Here is a 19,086-nt window from a genome sequence, read left to right as displayed (position 1 = left end):
AAGTGATATTATTGATACTTGGGGACTGTTATATTGGCATGACATTATTCATTTGGATCAATTTTACTACATAAAGTATGCGTGTTGTAATATTCGGGAACACTAGTGGGAAGGTTATAAACAAAAAAAGTCATAAGGGTTTTAAATTTGTGGTTTTGAAAGTTACAAATGGTGGCAAACTGGCAACAAGAGAGAATTCTTTAGAACATCTTGACTTTCAAGAGTCAAATATCATATTATGCTATGTGCTTTGGAAATGACTCCTAATGAGGTCAGTGATTTGTATAGCAGGAAGTGTATTATCATTGAGGTATTGGGTTGAAGTTGTTTTACAAGAAAAAGATGTGGATAAAAAAGGTGATGGTTAGAGTTTTCTCTATAAAAGTGTGTTTTGAGAGTCAAAAGTCTTTTGTATTTGAAAGTAGAATATAGCTAATAGTAGTAAAGGAATAGTATGGTAGATGTTGTTACTGAAGATTATGCAGGAGAAAGGTGGCAACAATGTAAGTTAAATTAATATCATCAACTGTTGATTAATTTAAATAATTGTATTACTTTATACTTGTTATGATAAATAATTGTTTGTTGTATTAGTCATCCAACTTCTTTGAGTAAATGGGTCAGATTGGGATGAATCGTGCAACAAGTGTGTTTGAAGAATAGGATTTACATGAAGCCTACACACGTGTTTGATTTGATAAAATGACTAAGAGAAAAAGCTAATTTAAGGTATGATTATTTTGGTGATGTTGTTAATTTTGTTTAATGGTTGTTAAATTCTCTGTCTTCTTTTTTGTTGTTGATAAAGATAAAGATGTGAGTGGTTACATAACTAGGGATGATAATGATTATCCGATCCGATGGATATCTAACCGATCCGATCCGTTTAAAGCGGATATAGATGATCTTAAATGGATATGGATACGGATATGGATAAATATAAATGGATATGGATATGAATTTGAATGAAATATTTCATCCATGGATATATCCATTTACACCCGAAATGCATATACAAATACAGAAATATAGATATATGCATATACAATAACTATTACAAATGTATTTATCATTACATATACATTTTGTTTGCAACCATATAATGATTCATTATGATGAATCACAATAAAACATGTAAATCTAACGTAAAAAACATAAATATTAGACATATAATTTGTCATAATCAATGTTTGATGGTAAATTTAACAAATTGTATTGAAGATTCGACAAAAAATACACATTCTGGTAGAAAGATTTTAATTTATTCTATGTAAAGTTTATTTTTGTTATATTACGTTTTTGTTTTCATAAAATACTATAACATTTCTTAAATATGCAATGGATATCCATTAATCCGCTTAATCCACTGGATATGGATATGGATATAGATGGATGAACTGAATGTAAATGGATATGGATATGGATATAGATGAACAAAAACTAAATGGATATAAATGTGAATATGACGTCACCCGATCCATATCCAATCTATTGCCATGCCTATACATAACTGTTGGTGAGCTCTAACAACTTATCACTAATTCATATCATCTAAACATTTTGTTGTTGATGCCTTTTATAGAGAATTGGTCATGTAATATATCATTCAATAATTTTTTCTTTAAAATCCCATAAATCCATGGGTTTCTGCACTGGTATATTATATATATATTCCATATATACATTTATACCGATGTCTTTTTTTTGAAAATTTTATTACTTCAACTTATAGCGATGTCTATCTCGTTTTATTAGTATTTTACTCCAATTTTAAACTTTTGGTACTTGATTGTTTGATAAATGATTTCAAGTTCAAATGGTAAGATGTGGTGATTTGAATACAATTTGTGAAGAAAAATGGAAGATGCGCGCGGAAACTTACAAACGAAAAACATTGTTTCATAGTTGAAGTTAGTGGATCATGACACACATTCGCGGGATGCGAAGTCAAGAAACCAAATGCGAGAATTAGAAGCTAAATTTCACGGCATGATTTTTCTAAGAATGTAACTTGAGGCTCGCTAAACGCGAAGTAAAAGAAATTATGACGGCTAGCGTTAGTGGGCTGGATATTTAATCAACGCAACAAAAGTGAGGAGGTTGTGAAGTTGGGCCAGAGCTACATGTTTGTTTCTTATATTTTGCTATACATTTATTTCACACACAAAAAAAAAAAAAAAAAAAAAAAAAAAAAAAAAAAAAAAAAAAAACCCCATCGTGGGGAGACTCCGTATTAGGTTTAGTTGAGTAGGTTTAGTTTTATTTACTTTTGTGTTTACCTGGGTTATAGAGTTAAAATATTAGAATTGCTCCTGGAGACTGCTACGATTGGAGGAGTCAAGACTTCGGTTCGTGGGTTTTCGTTCTCATCTTGGGATTTTTATTCAACTACACAACAATTGGTACTTCTAATTTTGATTATTTGTTAATTAACATGATTAGTAATTTATGCTTTAGTTGTTTATTTGTTGATTCAAGTTAATTTATGAGTAGCTAAATTTTGTGTGTTTGCTAAGATGTAAGACAGTAAAACGCTTGGAATTAGATTGATAAATTGTTGAGATAATAATGTTTATTTGATTATTTTTACGTTGTTCAATCAAAAGATCGTGTTTATATGATACTTTAATTCAATCACATAGGTTATTGAACGATTAATGTGAGTTAGTGTGTGATATATATTAGCCGTGTATATTTAAAGATAGATATGTTTGACTTTGTAGATAGCCTTGTATCTCAATTATTGGTTGTTAGGATTTGATATTAATTATTGGGATTGGTTGTTAGGATTTGATATTGTTTGATATTGTTTCCTTTATTGTAAATCTTGTATATATACGCTATCTATGAATGACAAAGGCACGGATCAAATTCCTTCATGGTATCACCCTAATACGATCTGCTTCTTTTTTATTCCTCTTCTTCGTTTTTTTCTCTTCACACAACAATGGCCGACACTCATAAAATTCACCCTGCTAGTACCGTTAATAACATACGCAATTTCATTCCCATCACTCTTGAGATGGAGAATGGAAAATATGAACCCTGGTCGGAATTATTCAAGGTTCACTGTCGAGCCTTTCGTGTAATCGACCACATCATCCCTCCTGCAACTTCATCCTCTGATTCCGGCACCACTAATGTTGCTACACCACCAACTTCTGATTCATGGGATCGCCTAGATGCGATCGTACTTCAATGGATATACTGTACTATATCTCTTGATCTCTTGGACACTATTATGAAATCCAACCTGACGGCCCGACAAGCATGGGAGCGCCTGAAGGATATGTTTCATGACAATCGCAACTCAAGGCACGTTTTTCTTCTGCACAAGTTCAATAACACACGTATTGATGATTTTCCAAACGCAGCTGCTTATTGCCAGGAACTTAAGGTTCTTGCGGATCAACTTTCTAACGTTGGTCCGGCTATCTCTGATGATCATCTGGTATTACAACTTGTTACGGGTTTGAATGAAACATACGAAAACATTGCTTCACAAATCAGTCACATGGAAACCTTGCCTTCTTTCTATGCTGCTCATTCCAAGCTTCTGTTGGAAGAGACCCGCAAAGCGAAATAATCTTCTCAAGCTTCTTTATATGCAGGTACCGCTCTTGTTACGACTACAGCCTCATCCGGTGCCAAGTCCACTCAGCCTCCAAACTCTAACAACACTGGTCGTGGGTCTGGACAATCCTATCGAGGTCGTAACAGTTATCGGGGTAACAATCGAGGTAGAGGTGGTAATACTCGGGGTCGAGGTCGTTTTTCTGGCCATCAATATTCATCTGGTACTCCACAGAATGTTTCTTGGCAGCAGCAACCCTACGGCCCATGGGCCTGGCAGCAACAGCAGTGGGCATCTGCGCCCTGTCCTTACCCTACAGCTCAATGGCCCAGGCCAGGTTCTACTAATGGACAACCAAGTTTACTTGGTCCACGTCCATCTCACCCTTCTTATGCGTCATCTGTTGCATCTACTACTCCCACTGACATTGAGTCAGCAATGTATACCATGCACTTACACCCACCTGATGATAATAATTGGTATATGGATACGGGAGCCTCGTCACACATGACCGGGTCACAAGGTAAACTCATGTATTATGTTCATTCAAGCCAACCTAAATTTATTATCGTCGGTAATGGCAATCGCATACTAATTGACGGGTTCGGTCATACTTATTTACCCACACCTCATAAACATTTACACTTGTCTAATATTCTGTATGCTCCACAATTAATTAAAAATCTTATTTTTGTACGACGTTTAACAACTGATAACAATGTTTCTATTACTTTTGACCCTTTTGGTTTCACTGTGAAGGGATGTCCGAAGGGGAACATCATCCTCCGGTGTAATAGCAATGGTGACCTTTATCCACTTCACTCCTCCATGCTGCATCAACTCTCCTATCCTTCTACCTTTGCTGCTTTATCTCAAGATTTGTGGCATCATCGCTTAGGCCATCCGAGTGGTGATGTGTTAAAATCTCTTAGCAATAAAATTTCAATTAATTGTAAATTGAACTCTAGTAATAAATTATGTCAATCTTGCGTTTTTGGTAAACATATTAAACTACCCTTTTATGCATCACTTTCTACTACTTATGCTCCTTTTGAAATTATTCATAGTGACTTGTGGACATCACCCATCGTTAGTAGTAGTGGCCACCGATATTATCTTCTTTTTCTTGATAACTACACTAATTTTTTATGGACATTCTCAATCGGTAATAAATTACAAGTGTTTTCAATCTTTAAAAGCTTTCATGCATACATACAAACACAATTCGGTCGTAAAATAAAACAACTTCAATGAGATAATGGAACCGAATATAATAACTCTTCCTTTCATAAATTTTGTGAATCTAATGGGATGTCCTTCCGTTTCTCTTGTCCATATACCTCTTCTCAAAATGGTAAAGCAGAAAGAAAAATTCGAGCTATTAATAACATCATGCGCAATCTTTTATCTCACGCTTCGGTTCCTCACCACTTTTGGCATCATGCCCTTGAAATGGCAACTTATCTCTCTAACATTCTACCAACTAAGATTCTAAACAACATCTCCCCCACACAAAAACTTTACAATCGTCTTCCTTCTTACTCTCACTTACGAGTATTCGGTTGTTTATGCTATCCTCTTTTTCCTTCAACTAAAATTCATAAACTTGAAGCTCGTTCTACTCCATGTGTTTTCTTGGGTTATCCCACTCATCATCGTGGGTACAAATGCTATGACCTTTCAACTCATAAGATTACCATTTGTCGTCATGCTCTTTTTGACGAAACCACTTTCCCTTTTTCTAAACTCTATCCTACGATACCCGACTCATATAAATTCTGTACTGATGGGCTCACTCCCATTTTTTCACTTCTGATGTCGATCCACATGATACACCAACCAGTCCAACTAGTTCTGGCCCATCTCCTACCCCATCTGAGTCCAATACAAATACTTACAATACTGGCCCAACCGAATTCCCCACTAGTCCTTCAATTAATAGCACAACCGAGCCCAACACTATTAATTCCCCTCCTCCATCTCCGGTCTCGAGCCCTACCTCAAGCCCATCTATAAATGTTTCAAATCCACCATCATTGAACTCAAGTCCCTCTACCTCTCCTCCGTCACCTCCTGCTCCCACTCGTTCGATACATACACGCAGCATGTCCGGTATATTCATGCCTAAAGTTCCCTTTAATTTATCGGCCACTACCACCATCTCACCTCTTCCTTCCAATCCCAGAGATGCTCTCGCCGACCCTAATTGAAAACGTGCTATAACCGATGAATATATAGCTTTAATGAATAATAAAACATGGGTTCTTGTTCCTCGTTTACCTAACATGCAGGTTATTAGATCTATGTGGATTTTCAGGCATAAGACTAAGTCCGATGGCTCGTTTGAAAGATATAAGGCTCGACTCGTAGGAGATGGACGATCACAACATCTCGGTATCGACTGTCTTGAGACATTTAGTCCAGTGGTTAAGCCGGCTACTATTCGCATGGTACTTAGCATTACAGTTTCAAAATCTTGGCCCATTCACCAACTCGATGTTAAGAATGCCATTTTGCACGGTAATCTCAAAGAAACAGTCTATATGTATCAACCTATGGGTTTTAGAGATGCGAATCATCTGGATCATGTATGTCTTTTAAAGCGGTCATTATATGGTTTAAAGCAAGCACCTCGTGCTTGGTATCAACGGTTTGCAGACTTCGCTACCACCATTGGTTTTATTCATAGCAAATGCGATCATTCTCTATTTATTTATCACCATGGGAACGACATCGCTTACTTGTTATTGTATGTCGATGACATTATTCTCACCACCTCTAGTGATACTTTGCGCAAGCAACTTTTGGCTCTCTTATCTAACGAATTTGCTATGAAGGATTTGGGCTCCCTACATTCCTTCTTAGGTATCGCCGTTGAACGTACGGAACATGGCCTTTTCTTGACTCAACAAGCAACGTTGGTTTTTTGCGATAATGTTAGTGCCATCTATCTGTCAAGGAATCCCGTTCAACATCAACGTACCAAACACGTTGAAATGGATATACACTTTGTCCGTGAACAGGTTGCGAAAGGTCAGGTCCGAGTATTGCATGTTCCTACTCGATATCAAATTGCTGATATATTCACTAAAGAACTTCCACGCTTGTTGTTTGACGACTTCAGATCCAGTCTACGCATCAGCAAACTCGACGCTTCGACTGCGGGGGAGTATTAGCCGTGTATATTTAAAGATAGATATGTTTGACTTTGTAGATAGCCTTGTATCTCAATTATTGGTTGTTAGGATTTGATATTAATTATTGTGATTGGTTGTTAGGATTTGATATTGTTTGATATTATTTCCTTTATTGTAAATCTTGTATATATACGCTATCTATGAATGACAAAGGCACGGATCAAATTCCTTCAATATATAATTTGTGCTTCAACACTTTTAGTGATTGAGACAATTACACGATTATTTCTAAGTGATTAGGGTACAAGTGTAAATGGTGATTGGATGGTAATTTAAATTCATAATCGTGTCGCATTCGAGTGATCGGTGAGGTTTGAGTTTTATGTGAATAAAACCGAATTGAGTCTACCTTTTATAATCGTGTATAGTTTGATTGATGAGAAAAGATTTATGTGAGTTAATCATATCTTATTATCTAAGATTTCGTGAATATCGACGGGTAGTTATAAGACTATATATTTTATTAATATTGATAATTGGTTTAACGGAAGAACAATCCACATTAAGGGGGAAATGTCTAAGTGAACAACGTTGTCTCTCATTGGTTTTTCGTTTATTTTAATTATTATGTCTTTTATTATTTTAAATCAATTAAAAATCAAACCCCTTTACATAGTTTAATTATTAATGATTACACTCTTAAATATTCAACTCCCTTTGGAATGAACCAGACTTGTTAAACCGTTAATGCTGATTATGATTAGTTGTCTATCGGTGTGATAATTGTTAGTAGTATTTCTTGATACGTTTATAGGTTAGATTTATCACATCGCCCATCTATCACTTATTCCCAACATATAAAGCTTTTATGTTGGACACGACCATAATTATATTTGGGTCATAACTTTTTAAAATTTATTAGTAATTGTTTTTAAAACTATTTCACATAGAGATTAATTTAATAATTTTTATTATTCAGACAATTATTTAGCATATAAAATAAATAACAATTACTTATTTATCACTTATTCTTCACATACAAAGCCTTTATGTTACAAAGCCTTTATGTTGGACAAGACCAGATTTTAAAGGTTCAATCTTATATAGAGCATATAGCATAGTACAAGGTTTGTATTCCAATTCAAGTGAAAGAATTTATACGTGTACCTCTGTAGTTACTTTTAGTTATTATGGCCATACGTGCAAGCAAATAAAGGGGTTCGGAGTGTAAATACCTAGTTAAATAAAGGATTTTGCTAATGATAACTCTTATAGATGTCATTAAAATGTTTTAAAGTATTGTACATACTGATAACCACCAATAAAAAGTAATGAATAACCGCTATGTACAATAATTTAAAGCGTGTTATCAAAATCCTTAAAATAAATTAAAACCTAATAATTAATATATATATTCCAGAAACGTATGCATACACACAAATACTCAAGAATGTTACGTGATTGTTACTAGCATAGAAAATAACTCATTTTGATGATGAACATAAGATTTTTTTTTGTTAATGATTAATTGAATTGAATGGGAAGTAATTGGTCCAACGGACCCATGAATTCCTTCTGATGGTGTTATCAATTCAAGGGGATAAACTAGTTAAGGTTTGTATTAAGATTTAATGAAAAGAGGAAATGGCTAGAAATATGAACATTGCAAAGATTGTGATTTTAGTTAAATGATATTGATTGAGCCAACTGAGATGAACAAAACCAATTAGTCTTGAGTTTTAGTTTGTAAGAAGTTAAACTCTCTAGGAAGATGACTAATTTAGATGTTTAATATGTGTAATGTCTTAACTTGTTATTGTATTGCTTGTTAGGTACTTGGAACGTCAGAATGATTGTATCACGTTATAAACGGTTGATGTGAGTTTTATGAAGGTTAAATGTGTGATATGATTATATAGATTCGGATTGCATACGTGCAAGAGAATTCATATAATTATGAAATGGTTATGTTATTTCTTATTTGTTTAAATGTTGTTTATAGATTAGTTTATAATGAGTTTCAAGTATGTGAATGGTTATTTGAATTCTAAAAATGTATACCGAGTTTAAAATTTTGGTCATTTGGTGGAATGCTCATTAATCTTTCTGTATGATATTAAATTTTGAGTCATCACTTCCGAAATTCTATAGTTTTGATGTAAGTGTCAAAAGTGACTCCCGGACTTATATTATGGACCCGTACAATGAAAATGAGTGAGTTTTGATGAAAACTAATAATTAGGTTAGGAAATAGACCCAACAAGCTTCAAATTGGTATATTATATGTTTGGATTTGTTGAGTCTAAATGGGTGTTAAATGGTTGGAAAAACTGTAATGTGGTGCTGTTAATTTGCTGTGTAAAACAATAGGTAGCATTAACAGCAGTAATAGTTTGGGGGGTCTGTTTTCGTAAGGGTATGACTTTTAAATCATAACTCCATTTTTGACAAATAAGATGTTTATAGAAAGGTGGGAGAGTCAACTTTCCAATGGTTATGCCCATATAGGTTAAATCATATTTTATGGAACCCGAAACCTGCTGAAAAAATATGTAGTCAAATAAATTTCAAGTTCGATCCAAGATTTTATCCATTCGTGTTGTATTTCCGTTTTAATTTTCCGTGGCTTTCGAGTTGGGGTGTAGTTGATTGTCAGGGTGTGATTCTTGGTCCGTTCTCCGTGGATTGTGTGGCATGATTTTGTTGTTAAAGTAGTCTAGTGTCGTCATTTTTACATCTATTGATGTCGATGTATTGTGGGTTGTTTTGGAGTCGTTGTATTCGCTAGCTTCTGGCTAGTTTTTTTATATATTCAATTGCTTGCTTTTCGAAAAAAAAAACATAGCAATTAACAATTATCCTCTTGTTGCAGGTGTTTTGTTTAATATAATCTTAATCGTTAAATTAAGATACAATGGACTTTGAGGCGTTTCCTGAATTACTTGTTATAGTTGCTCAGAAACATCTAAATTATTATGAAGATTATCTTCATTTCTCGTGCGTGTGCAAGTTTTGGCGTTCGATTGCATTAGAAGCTGCAACCAAAGTCTCGTACTCCAATGGACTTCCTTCGCGGTTGCCATCCCTTTTTTTTACAGATGAAAAACAAGACGTCGAATTTCGTCGATTGTTTCTCCTTTCAAACAGGACCATTCGTAAGATACGATTGCCAGAAGCATATGGTAAATCTTGTATCTCTTCATCTGGGTGGATATTAACAAGTGGAAACTATAACTATTATTTTGGAGGCAATATTGTTACTAAACTTATCAATCCACTATCGCACGAAACTATCGATTTACCAAAGATCGACACTTTTCCAGGCTTCTTAGAACATAGAGATCCGGATTCTGAAATACGAAAAGTATTGTTTTCTGTTGAATCACCCGTGGTGTTGGTGTTATGGGGACGCAATATGTTAGGTTTTTGTTCTATTGGAGATCACAATTGGACATCTGTTAAAACCAATATCGATTCGATGATATTCGATATGACTTGTTATGACGGGCAAATTTATTATCTTGATTCTTACTTTCATATAAAATCATGTGATGTTAATGGAGAAGGACCGGTTGTTGATATTTCACGATTACCCGAATGGTATTGTAACGGAGATCTGGAAGTAGCTTATATTATAGGATTGGATGATGGAAAGAAGAAATTGTTGGTTGTCATCAGAGAACTATTAGACCAACTAACAGTAGATAATGCAGATAGCTCTAGGGTACGGCGGGAGTTAGCATACCAGGTCACTTTCGAGACAAAGAGTTTCCAAGTTTTTGAGTATGATTTAGAAAATGGAAAATGGTCGAAAGTGAATGGTCTTGGTAAGAAAACTTTGTTTGTGGGATTTAGTTCATCCTTTGGATAGAGGATACTTCAGGAGTGATAAAGGGTAATTGCATATATTACACTAATCATAGTCCGTTATGTTGTCAAATGCAATACCGTTGGAGTCACATGTTTCGCAAGATGCTACGCAAGGTAGATCGATATGAACATTGTGAGTTAACAAGTTTTAGTGAAGTATGGAGCGATATGGGGATATACCATATGTGTGACAGAACCATCGAGCCTCTTTTCATAGGAGAATCGTGTAGCAAATATACCCCACCAATTTGGGTTCAATCAATGTAGTTTTTAAACACCTTTTAATGCTTATGAATGTTACAAAAAATTTAAACATGCTACTAATGTCAATATGATCAAATACTTGGGGTCGGATGTTTACTTTTATTTTGTATTAAGTGCTATTTTCATATTCCTTTGTTTGAGATCTACAGAAACAAGTCATTAAGTGGAAAGTAAATAGGCCATTAGCTTCTTTTAGGAGACAGATTAAGATTAGATTACGCTGTGATGGATGGTAGTTAACATATTTGCTCCATGTGTTATCTAATCGATGAATGTTAGTTAACACATCTGTTCTATATCTATCTAATCTACACATACAGTAAAGAAGTTAAGGGATGCTCCACTGGTGCCACATCTCAATCTTTAAGAATTTTGAATTAATTAAACTAATGAAAATACGCTGTTGAAACCTAATTCAAATACAACTCTAAATTACCAGAGTTATATTTCAGTTCTATGGCATGTTTAGTCTTGGAAACAGGAAAGATATATAAGTAATCGGATAGAGCAAATGAGAAAAGATGCACACAGGCCTTCGACCCAATTAGAGTGACTTTAGACCCATATGAACACAGATTTCTTGACATAAGATAACACGAGTAACATAAAAGATTAAGAAAAACATAATGAAAACAATGCATGCCAAAAAAAAAAACAGAAAACAACTTAGACCTGAGCTGTGCCTTCAGTAAACTTAGGGTCTTCACACCTGTACTTTCCATCGGGTCCAATTCCAAACCCTCTTGGATCTGCAAACACGTTCTCCAACAGTTGGCTTCTAGAAGGAGCGGGACTTTCATCTGCAAACTCAACAGCATCCTCAACTACTTCATCTATCTTCTTCTCGATCGCCTTTAAGTCTGCTTCAGTTGCTAGCTTGCTTTCAATTAGATATTTCTTAAATTGTGTTATCGGGTCACGTTTTGCATAATGGGCCTTCTCAGCTGCCATGATAAAAAATCATGTTAGTCCACCAAATTTTACAGTACAACAACAACCACCAGGGCATTTTTTGGTAAAACTAACTGGTAGCTAATAGCTGCTTTTTATATGTATTTAGGTGTTTGACAAAATAGCTGAAACTGTTAAAAAAAAAAGAAAGAAATGACAAAAAGCCAGGAGCTTTTTCTCAAACGTTAGTTCTAGAAGCTTGTAGCTTCTGGCTTTTTCTTTCCATCTAAAAGCTTAAAACACTAAACGAAGCTTTTTACTCCCTCATTCATTAAAAAATTGTCCACCTTACTATTTTGTTTGTCCCATAAATATTCTCTTACCATATATAACAATAAAAAACCATCTAAGTTCCAATAATGCCCTTTTTTTATTATTAGAAATGTTGTGATGTTCAATATGACAACTAATTTATTAATTATTCTTTATAACCACTTTCTTTAATTAATATAGCTCATTAAATGAGGGGCAAATTAGACAATTCGCTAATATATATTTTAAATCCAACAAAAAGTCAAAGGGGAGACAGTTTTTATGGAGCGGAGGGAGTATCAGATACGAGCTTTTTCATGAAAGTAAGAAGCTAGAAGCTCCTTGCCAAACATACCCCAATCCCACAAATTTTACAATATAAAGTTTAAAACTTGCAACATTTAAAAACATATTTAACTTACCTGGGTCACGAAGCTCATCTGGGTCAGCCAATGAGTGTCCTCTAAACCTATAAGTCTCACATTCAACCAATGTTGGGCCTTCACCTCTTCTAGCCCGCCCAATAGCCTCTTTAGCAACCTCCCTTACCTTCAACACATCCATACCATCAACATGAATACCCGGCATCCCAAAAGCGGGCCCCTTCTTCCATATCTCCGGATCCGAAGTCGCACGCAAATGAGACATCCCAATCGCCCACAAATTATTCTCAACCACAAATATAATCGGCAGTTTCCATAACGCCGCCATATTCAAGCACTCAAAAAACTGCCCATTATTTGCAGTTCCATCTCCAAAAAAAGCCAACGTCACATGATCACAATCATCTTCTTTCAAAACTTCCCGTTTGTATTTACTAGTAAACGCTGCGCCAGTCGCAACCGGAATCCCTTCTCCGATAAACGCAAATCCACCAAGAACATTGTGTTCGGCTGAAAACATGTGCATAGATCCACCCTGTCCTCGGCAACAACCGGTTTTTTTCCCAAAAAGCTCGCTCATGACAGCACGTGCAGGTACCCCTTTGCTTAATGCATGAACGTGATCACGATACGTGCTCACAACACTATCTTCTTTCTTTAAGAGTTTAATGAAACCTGAAGAAACAGCTTCTTGGCCATTGTACAAATGAACAAAACCAAACATTTTACCCCTGTAATACATTTGTGCACACATGTCTTCAAATGCTCGGCCCAAGTACATATCCTCGTATACCTCTAACCCTTCTTCTTTCGTAAGCAACTACACATACAAAGAGCAAAAACCACACACACATTTTACCACAACACACTTTAATGACACGTCAGCATCATTAAGTAATTAAAAAATCTCTAATAAGGCTGGATCATGTTAGCTGGGCCACCAAAAAGTACATGCCATAAAGTGAAATTTACATACCTATAACCTAGCTAGGTACTGCGCCTGGGTGGTTAATATTGACCAAAATCAATAAACAAATCATGCCAATCGAGATCATTTTTCGATTACTAGATCCTAATTCAAAACCTAATTCATTATTTTTAGCATTCAACTAATTTTTACATCGTAATCATCAATTGGCCCTAATCATGCAATTCAAACTGTCCTGACGTGTCACATAACAGATTTAGACCAGATTAATTCACAACTCAATAATGAAGTAATAAACATAGGCTAAACAAACTACAATTGTTAAGCAATTTCGATAAACACGTAAATATTATTGTATATATTAATATATGGAGCACATAAATATAAATATAAATAAATATAATTAAATAGAGAGTAGAAATAGGAAAAAAAGGAAAACTCACGAGATTAGAAGTAGCTTTAACTTTTTTTTCTTTGACAACATCGGAAACAGCAACAACAGTAGAAGCAGATCGACGTTGAGTAAACGGTGAAACGGATCGGGTTAGGGTTAGGGTTCGGGTTGATCCGAGAAATGGAGATGATAATGAAGTGGATTTATTATTAGTAAACGGATCCGGGGATCGAGTAGCTGATGCGTGAACAGTGAGAGGCTGAATAATTTTGGCTCCAGCAAAAGCCATAGTTAGAATTAGGGTTTTAATTGATTGGGGATTGAGATTGAAATTGAAAATGGAGTGAATGTGAGATTTGAATAAAAAGGGGAGAAGGCGCGGAGAGAACAAGAAAAGAGTGATACGGAAATAACCGTCGTCTCCTGTCCACCCAACTCTTAACTAACAACTATGATCAAATAGTACATGACTTTTGATGTTTGCAATGTTTATGTACTAAATATAGTAATAATCCCCAAAATATCTAAATATAAATATAAATATAAATATAATGTACTAAAACATAGGTCATGTTTCTCAACAAAATATTTGAAAATTTTAGGAGCTTCTACCTTTTATGAAAAAGCTTCTATCAAATAAAAAGTTTCGTTTGATTGCAAGAGCTTGATGGTTTTTGAGGGAGGGAAAAAGCCAAAAGCTACTAGAAATAGCGTTTAGCGTTTAGCGTTTAGCTTTTAGCGTCTAGCTGTTTGTTATTTTACTCTTTATTTTAATATTTTCAGATATTTTGCCAAACAACTAAATGCATATAAAAAGGTACTAGCTACCAGCTACTAGGGATAGCAATAAATCAGATATGGATCGGGTCGGGTGATGCCGTATCCAGATCCATATCCATTTAGTTTTTTTCATCCATATCCATATCCGTGTCCATTTAATTTCAGTTCATTCATCCATTATCCATGAACTAAATGTGACGGAATATAACCAGACGTCAGTTAGCCAGTTTGGGTACCGTCAGTTATGTATGTGCATATTTTCAAACTGTCCGTGACTTTCTTCAGCAGCCAATCAGTGAGTTATTTTTATTTTTTGAATATTTATTTTTTATTATGTAGTGACCCGAACTTTTCCATATATATATATATATATATATATATATATATATATATATATATATATATATATATATATATATATATATATATATATATATATTAATGAAATTGATATTTACATGATTGAATGTTTTCAACATGTTAAGCAATCAAACTTGTTAAGACTTGATTAATTAAAATGAGATTCATGTAGACAATTGACCACCCGAGTTGACCGGCGATTCACGAACGTTAAAACTTGTAAAAACTATATGATGATATATATATATGGATATATATATATATATATATATATATATATATATATATATATATATATATATATATATATATATATATATATATATATATATATATATGGTTAACATGATATTATGATAAGTAAGTATCTCACTAGGTATATTAACAATGAGTTATATACCTAAAAAAACGAGATTACTAAGTTAAGAAACTCGAAACGATATATATAACGATTATCGTTATAACAACGCCTTATTAAATACATATGTATCATACTAAGGTATTGTTACACTATATTTAACATGATAAAATGATAATTATATATATCATTATGTATGTTAACAATTAACTACATATGTAAAACAAGACTACTAACTTAAGGATTTCGAAACGAGACATATATGTAACGATTATCGTTGTTTCGACATTTTAATGTGTATATATCATATTAAGATATATTCATACATCATAATATCATGATAATGTAATAATTTAAATCTCATTAGATATAATAAACAATGGGTTAACTACATTAAATGAGATCGTTAACTTAAAAGTTTCAAAACAACACTTACATGTAACGACTAACGATGACTTAACGACTCAGTTAAAATGTATATACATGTAGTATTTTAAGATGTATTCATACACTTTTGAAAGACTTCAAGACACATATCAATGTACTTCTACTTATCAAAAATGCTTACAATTGCATTCTCATTCATTTTCATCAACAATTCTACTCGTATGCACCCGTATTCGTACTCGTACAATACCCAGCTTCTAAATGTATTTACTATTGGTATATACACTTCAATGATCAGCTCTTAGCAGCCCTTGTGAGTCACCTAACCATGTGGGAACCATCATTTAACATCTAGCATGAAATATCTCACAAAATAACAAACAAATGTGACCTTATATTGACTAGCATAATCACGTTTTTGGTACTCATCACAAACACATTCATTTTCAATTATTTTTTCATCAAACAACTCTCTCTCAAGTGTTCTTCCATTGTTCTAAGTGTTCTTCATCATTTCCTTCATAATCTACATCAATCTAGCTCATAAATCCTAACCTATATCAACATACAAAACAACTACTCAAGAAAACTTCAAGAACACTTTCAAGTTTGCAAGTCTACTTCCAAGCTTTCTAATCCATTCAAAGCAATCATCTAGGATCAAGAAACTTTTGTTATTTACAGTATGTTATCTCTCTAATTCAAGGTAATACTCATATTCAAACTTTAGTTCAATTTCTATGACTATAACAATCTTATTTCGAGTGGAAATCTTACTTGAACTTGTTTTCGTGTCATGATTCTACTTCAAGAACTTTCAAGTCATCCAAGAATCCTTTGAAGCTAGATCAATTTTTGTCACTTCCAGTAGGTTTACCTACTATAGTTGAGGTAGTAATGATGTTCATAATATCATTCGATTCATATATATAAAACTATTTTATTCGAAGATTTGAACATGTAATCACTAGAACATAGTTTAGTTAATTCTAAACTTGTTCGCAAACAAAGTTAATCCTTCTAACTTAACTTTTAAAATCAACTAAACACATGTTCTATATCTATATGATATGCTAACTTAATGATTTAAAACTTGGAAACACGAAAAACACCGTAAAACCGGACATACGCTGTTGTAGTAACACCGCGGGCTGTTTTGGGTATGATAATTAAAAACTATGATAAACTTTGATTTAAAAGTTGTTCTTATGGGAAAATGATTTTTCTTATGAACATGAAACTATATCCAAAAATCATGGTTAAACTCAAAGTGGAAGTATGTTTTTCAAAAATGGTCATCAAGATGTCGTTCTTTCCACGAAAATGACTACCTCTTTAAAAAATGACTTGTAACCTGTATTTCCGACTATAAACTTATACTTTTTCTGTTTAGTTTCATAAATTTTAGTTCATTATGAAACCATAGCAACTTGAATCACTTAAAACGGATTTGAAACGAAGAAATGACGGGTAAAACAAAATTGAATAAACTTGCTAGTTTTAGCTACGAAAATTTTGTAACAAATCTAGAATAAACTTATCCTAACTAATTTATATTGTATTATACATATTATATAATCTTGGGATACCATAGACACGTATACAATGTTTTGACATATCATATCGACCCATCTATATATATTATTTGGAACAACCATAGACACTCTATATGCAGTAATGCTGGAGTTAGCTATACAGGGTTGAGGTTGATTCCAAAATAATATATATACTTTGAGTTGTGATCTAGCCTGAGACTTGTATACACTGGGTCGTGGATTGATTCAAGATAATATTGATTTATTTCTGTATATCTAACTGTGGACAACTAGTTGTAGATTACTAACGTTGGACTGCTAACTTAACAAACTTAAATCATTAAAACATAAAAAAAAATGTTGTGAATATATTTCGATCATAATTTGATATATATGTACATATTTGTTATAGGTTCGTGAATCGACCAATGGCCAAGTCTTACTTCCCGACGAAGTAAAAACTGTGAAAGTGAGTTATAGTTCCACTTTTAAAATCTAATATTTTTGGGATGAGAATACATACAGTTTTATAAATGTTTTACGAAATAGACACAAGTAATCGAAACTACATTCTATGGGTGAATGATCGAAGTCGAATATGCCCCTTTTTGCTTGGTAGCCTAAGAATTAGTAAACCGATCTACTAATTGACGCGAATCCTAAAGATAGATCTATTGGGCCTAACAAACCCCATCCATGGTTGCGGATGCTTTAGTACTTCGATGTTATGTTATCATGTCCGATGGATATCTCGGAATGATGGGGATATTTTTATATGCATCTTGTTAATGTCGGTTACCAGGTGTTCACCATATGAATGATTTTTATGCATGCATGTTGTTACAAGAAATTGATAAATATATAGGTTAAACCTATAACTCACCAACATTTTTGTTGACGTTTAAAGCATGTTTATTCTCAGGTGATTATTAACAGCTTTCGCTGTTGCATGCTAATTTATGGACAAGAGTTGGAGTCAGCATGCTTGTATAATATTGTTTAAAAACTGCATTCGAAGATTTAAATTGATGTGTAATATTATTGTAAACCATTATGTAATAATCGTGTGAAAACGCTATATTTTAGATTATATATATATATGTATATCGTCGTAATAATTTTTTAACCTTTATCGATAAAATAAAGGTTATGGTTTGTTTTAAAATCGAATGCAGTCTTTGAAAAATGTCTCATATAGAGGTCATAACCTCGCAACGAAATCAATTAATATGGAACGTTATTAATCGATATGAACGGGACATTTCAGTTGGTATCAGAGCATTGGTCTTATAGAACCAGAAATTTGCATTAGTGTGTCTTACCGAGTTTGTTAGGATGCATTAGTGAGTCTGGACTTCGACCGTGTTTTCTTCAAAAAAGATTGCTTAACACTTTTTGTTGGAAACTATATATTATTAACATGTAAATATTATGTGATATATTAATCTCTTAATGTGTTTGATATTGTGTGATAGATGTCTACCTCTAGTACAAATCCCATCGACTCACCTAATAATAATGAAGAGTCGAATATATTTTGGAAAGATTCACAAATTCCCGAGGAAGAATCGGAAGAGGAGGAACCGGAAGAGGAGGAACCGGAAGAGGAGGAACCGAAAGAGGAGGAAACGGAAGAAGAAGAGGTTCCGGAGGAAGAAATATTAATAACTACAGAAAAACGGTTAAATAAAAGAAAATCCTCAACCAATGGACCAAAGTTAAAAATGGTCAATGGTGTTTCTGCCAAGGAAGCAAAATATTGGGAAAATTACCAGTTTTCTAATGAATCAGATCCCGATGAGGATTCCGATAATGTAATAGAAATTACCTCGACCCAATTTGAAAAAGCAAAAGAAAACATTAAGGGAAAATGAATTAAAATAGAAAAACCCGAGCCCAAAACCGATGAACTT

General features: G+C 33.8%; 2 protein-coding genes across 2 annotated transcripts; one reads left to right on the top strand and one right to left on the bottom strand.

The window, feature by feature from the left end:
• The first annotated feature begins 9,625 nt into the window (after positions 1 to 9,625).
• On the top strand, positions 9,626 to 10,582 carry LOC139860171 (putative F-box protein At5g55150). The gene has a single exon (XM_071848944.1). The coding sequence runs from the start codon at positions 9,626 to 9,628 to the stop codon at positions 10,580 to 10,582; it is 957 nt and encodes a 318-aa protein (XP_071705045.1).
• A 752-nt stretch (positions 10,583 to 11,334) lies between these two features.
• Positions 11,335 to 14,209, bottom strand: LOC139857220 (pyruvate dehydrogenase E1 component subunit alpha-3, chloroplastic-like). The gene is made up of 3 exons (XM_071845959.1): positions 13,803 to 14,209; positions 12,471 to 13,251; positions 11,335 to 11,789 (listed from the first exon to the last, which is right to left on the bottom strand). Exons 1-3 carry the CDS (start codon positions 14,040 to 14,042, stop codon positions 11,512 to 11,514), a joined length of 1,299 nt encoding a protein of 432 aa, XP_071702060.1. The 5' UTR covers positions 14,043 to 14,209; the 3' UTR covers positions 11,335 to 11,511.
• Positions 14,210 to 19,086: the final 4,877 nt, after the last annotated feature.

The sequence above is a fragment of the Rutidosis leptorrhynchoides genome, chromosome 7 (genome assembly GCF_046630445.1).
Source record: "Rutidosis leptorrhynchoides isolate AG116_Rl617_1_P2 chromosome 7, CSIRO_AGI_Rlap_v1, whole genome shotgun sequence".
In the NCBI taxonomy this organism is placed as follows: domain Eukaryota; kingdom Viridiplantae; phylum Streptophyta; class Magnoliopsida; order Asterales; family Asteraceae; genus Rutidosis; species Rutidosis leptorrhynchoides.
The sequence above is the reverse complement of the archived record's forward strand: the minus strand, read 5'-3'. Positions and strand labels throughout refer to the sequence as shown.

Excerpts from the sequence above, each read along its gene's own strand:
- LOC139860171 (XM_071848944.1), top strand. The coding sequence starts at position 9,626 with ATGGACTTTGAGGCGTTTCCTGAATTACTTGTTATAGTTGCTCAGAAA.
- LOC139857220 (XM_071845959.1), bottom strand. The coding sequence starts at position 14,042 with ATGGCTTTTGCTGGAGCCAAAATTATTCAGCCTCTCACTGTTCACGCA. Across the intron at positions 13,252-13,802 it reads TTAAAGCTACTTCTAATCTC|TTGCTTACGAAAGAAGAAGG; the intron begins GTGAGTTTTCCT and ends TTGTATGTGTAG. Across the intron at positions 11,790-12,470 it reads AGATGAGCTTCGTGACCCAG|CTGAGAAGGCCCATTATGCA; the intron begins GTAAGTTAAATA and ends TTATCATGGCAG.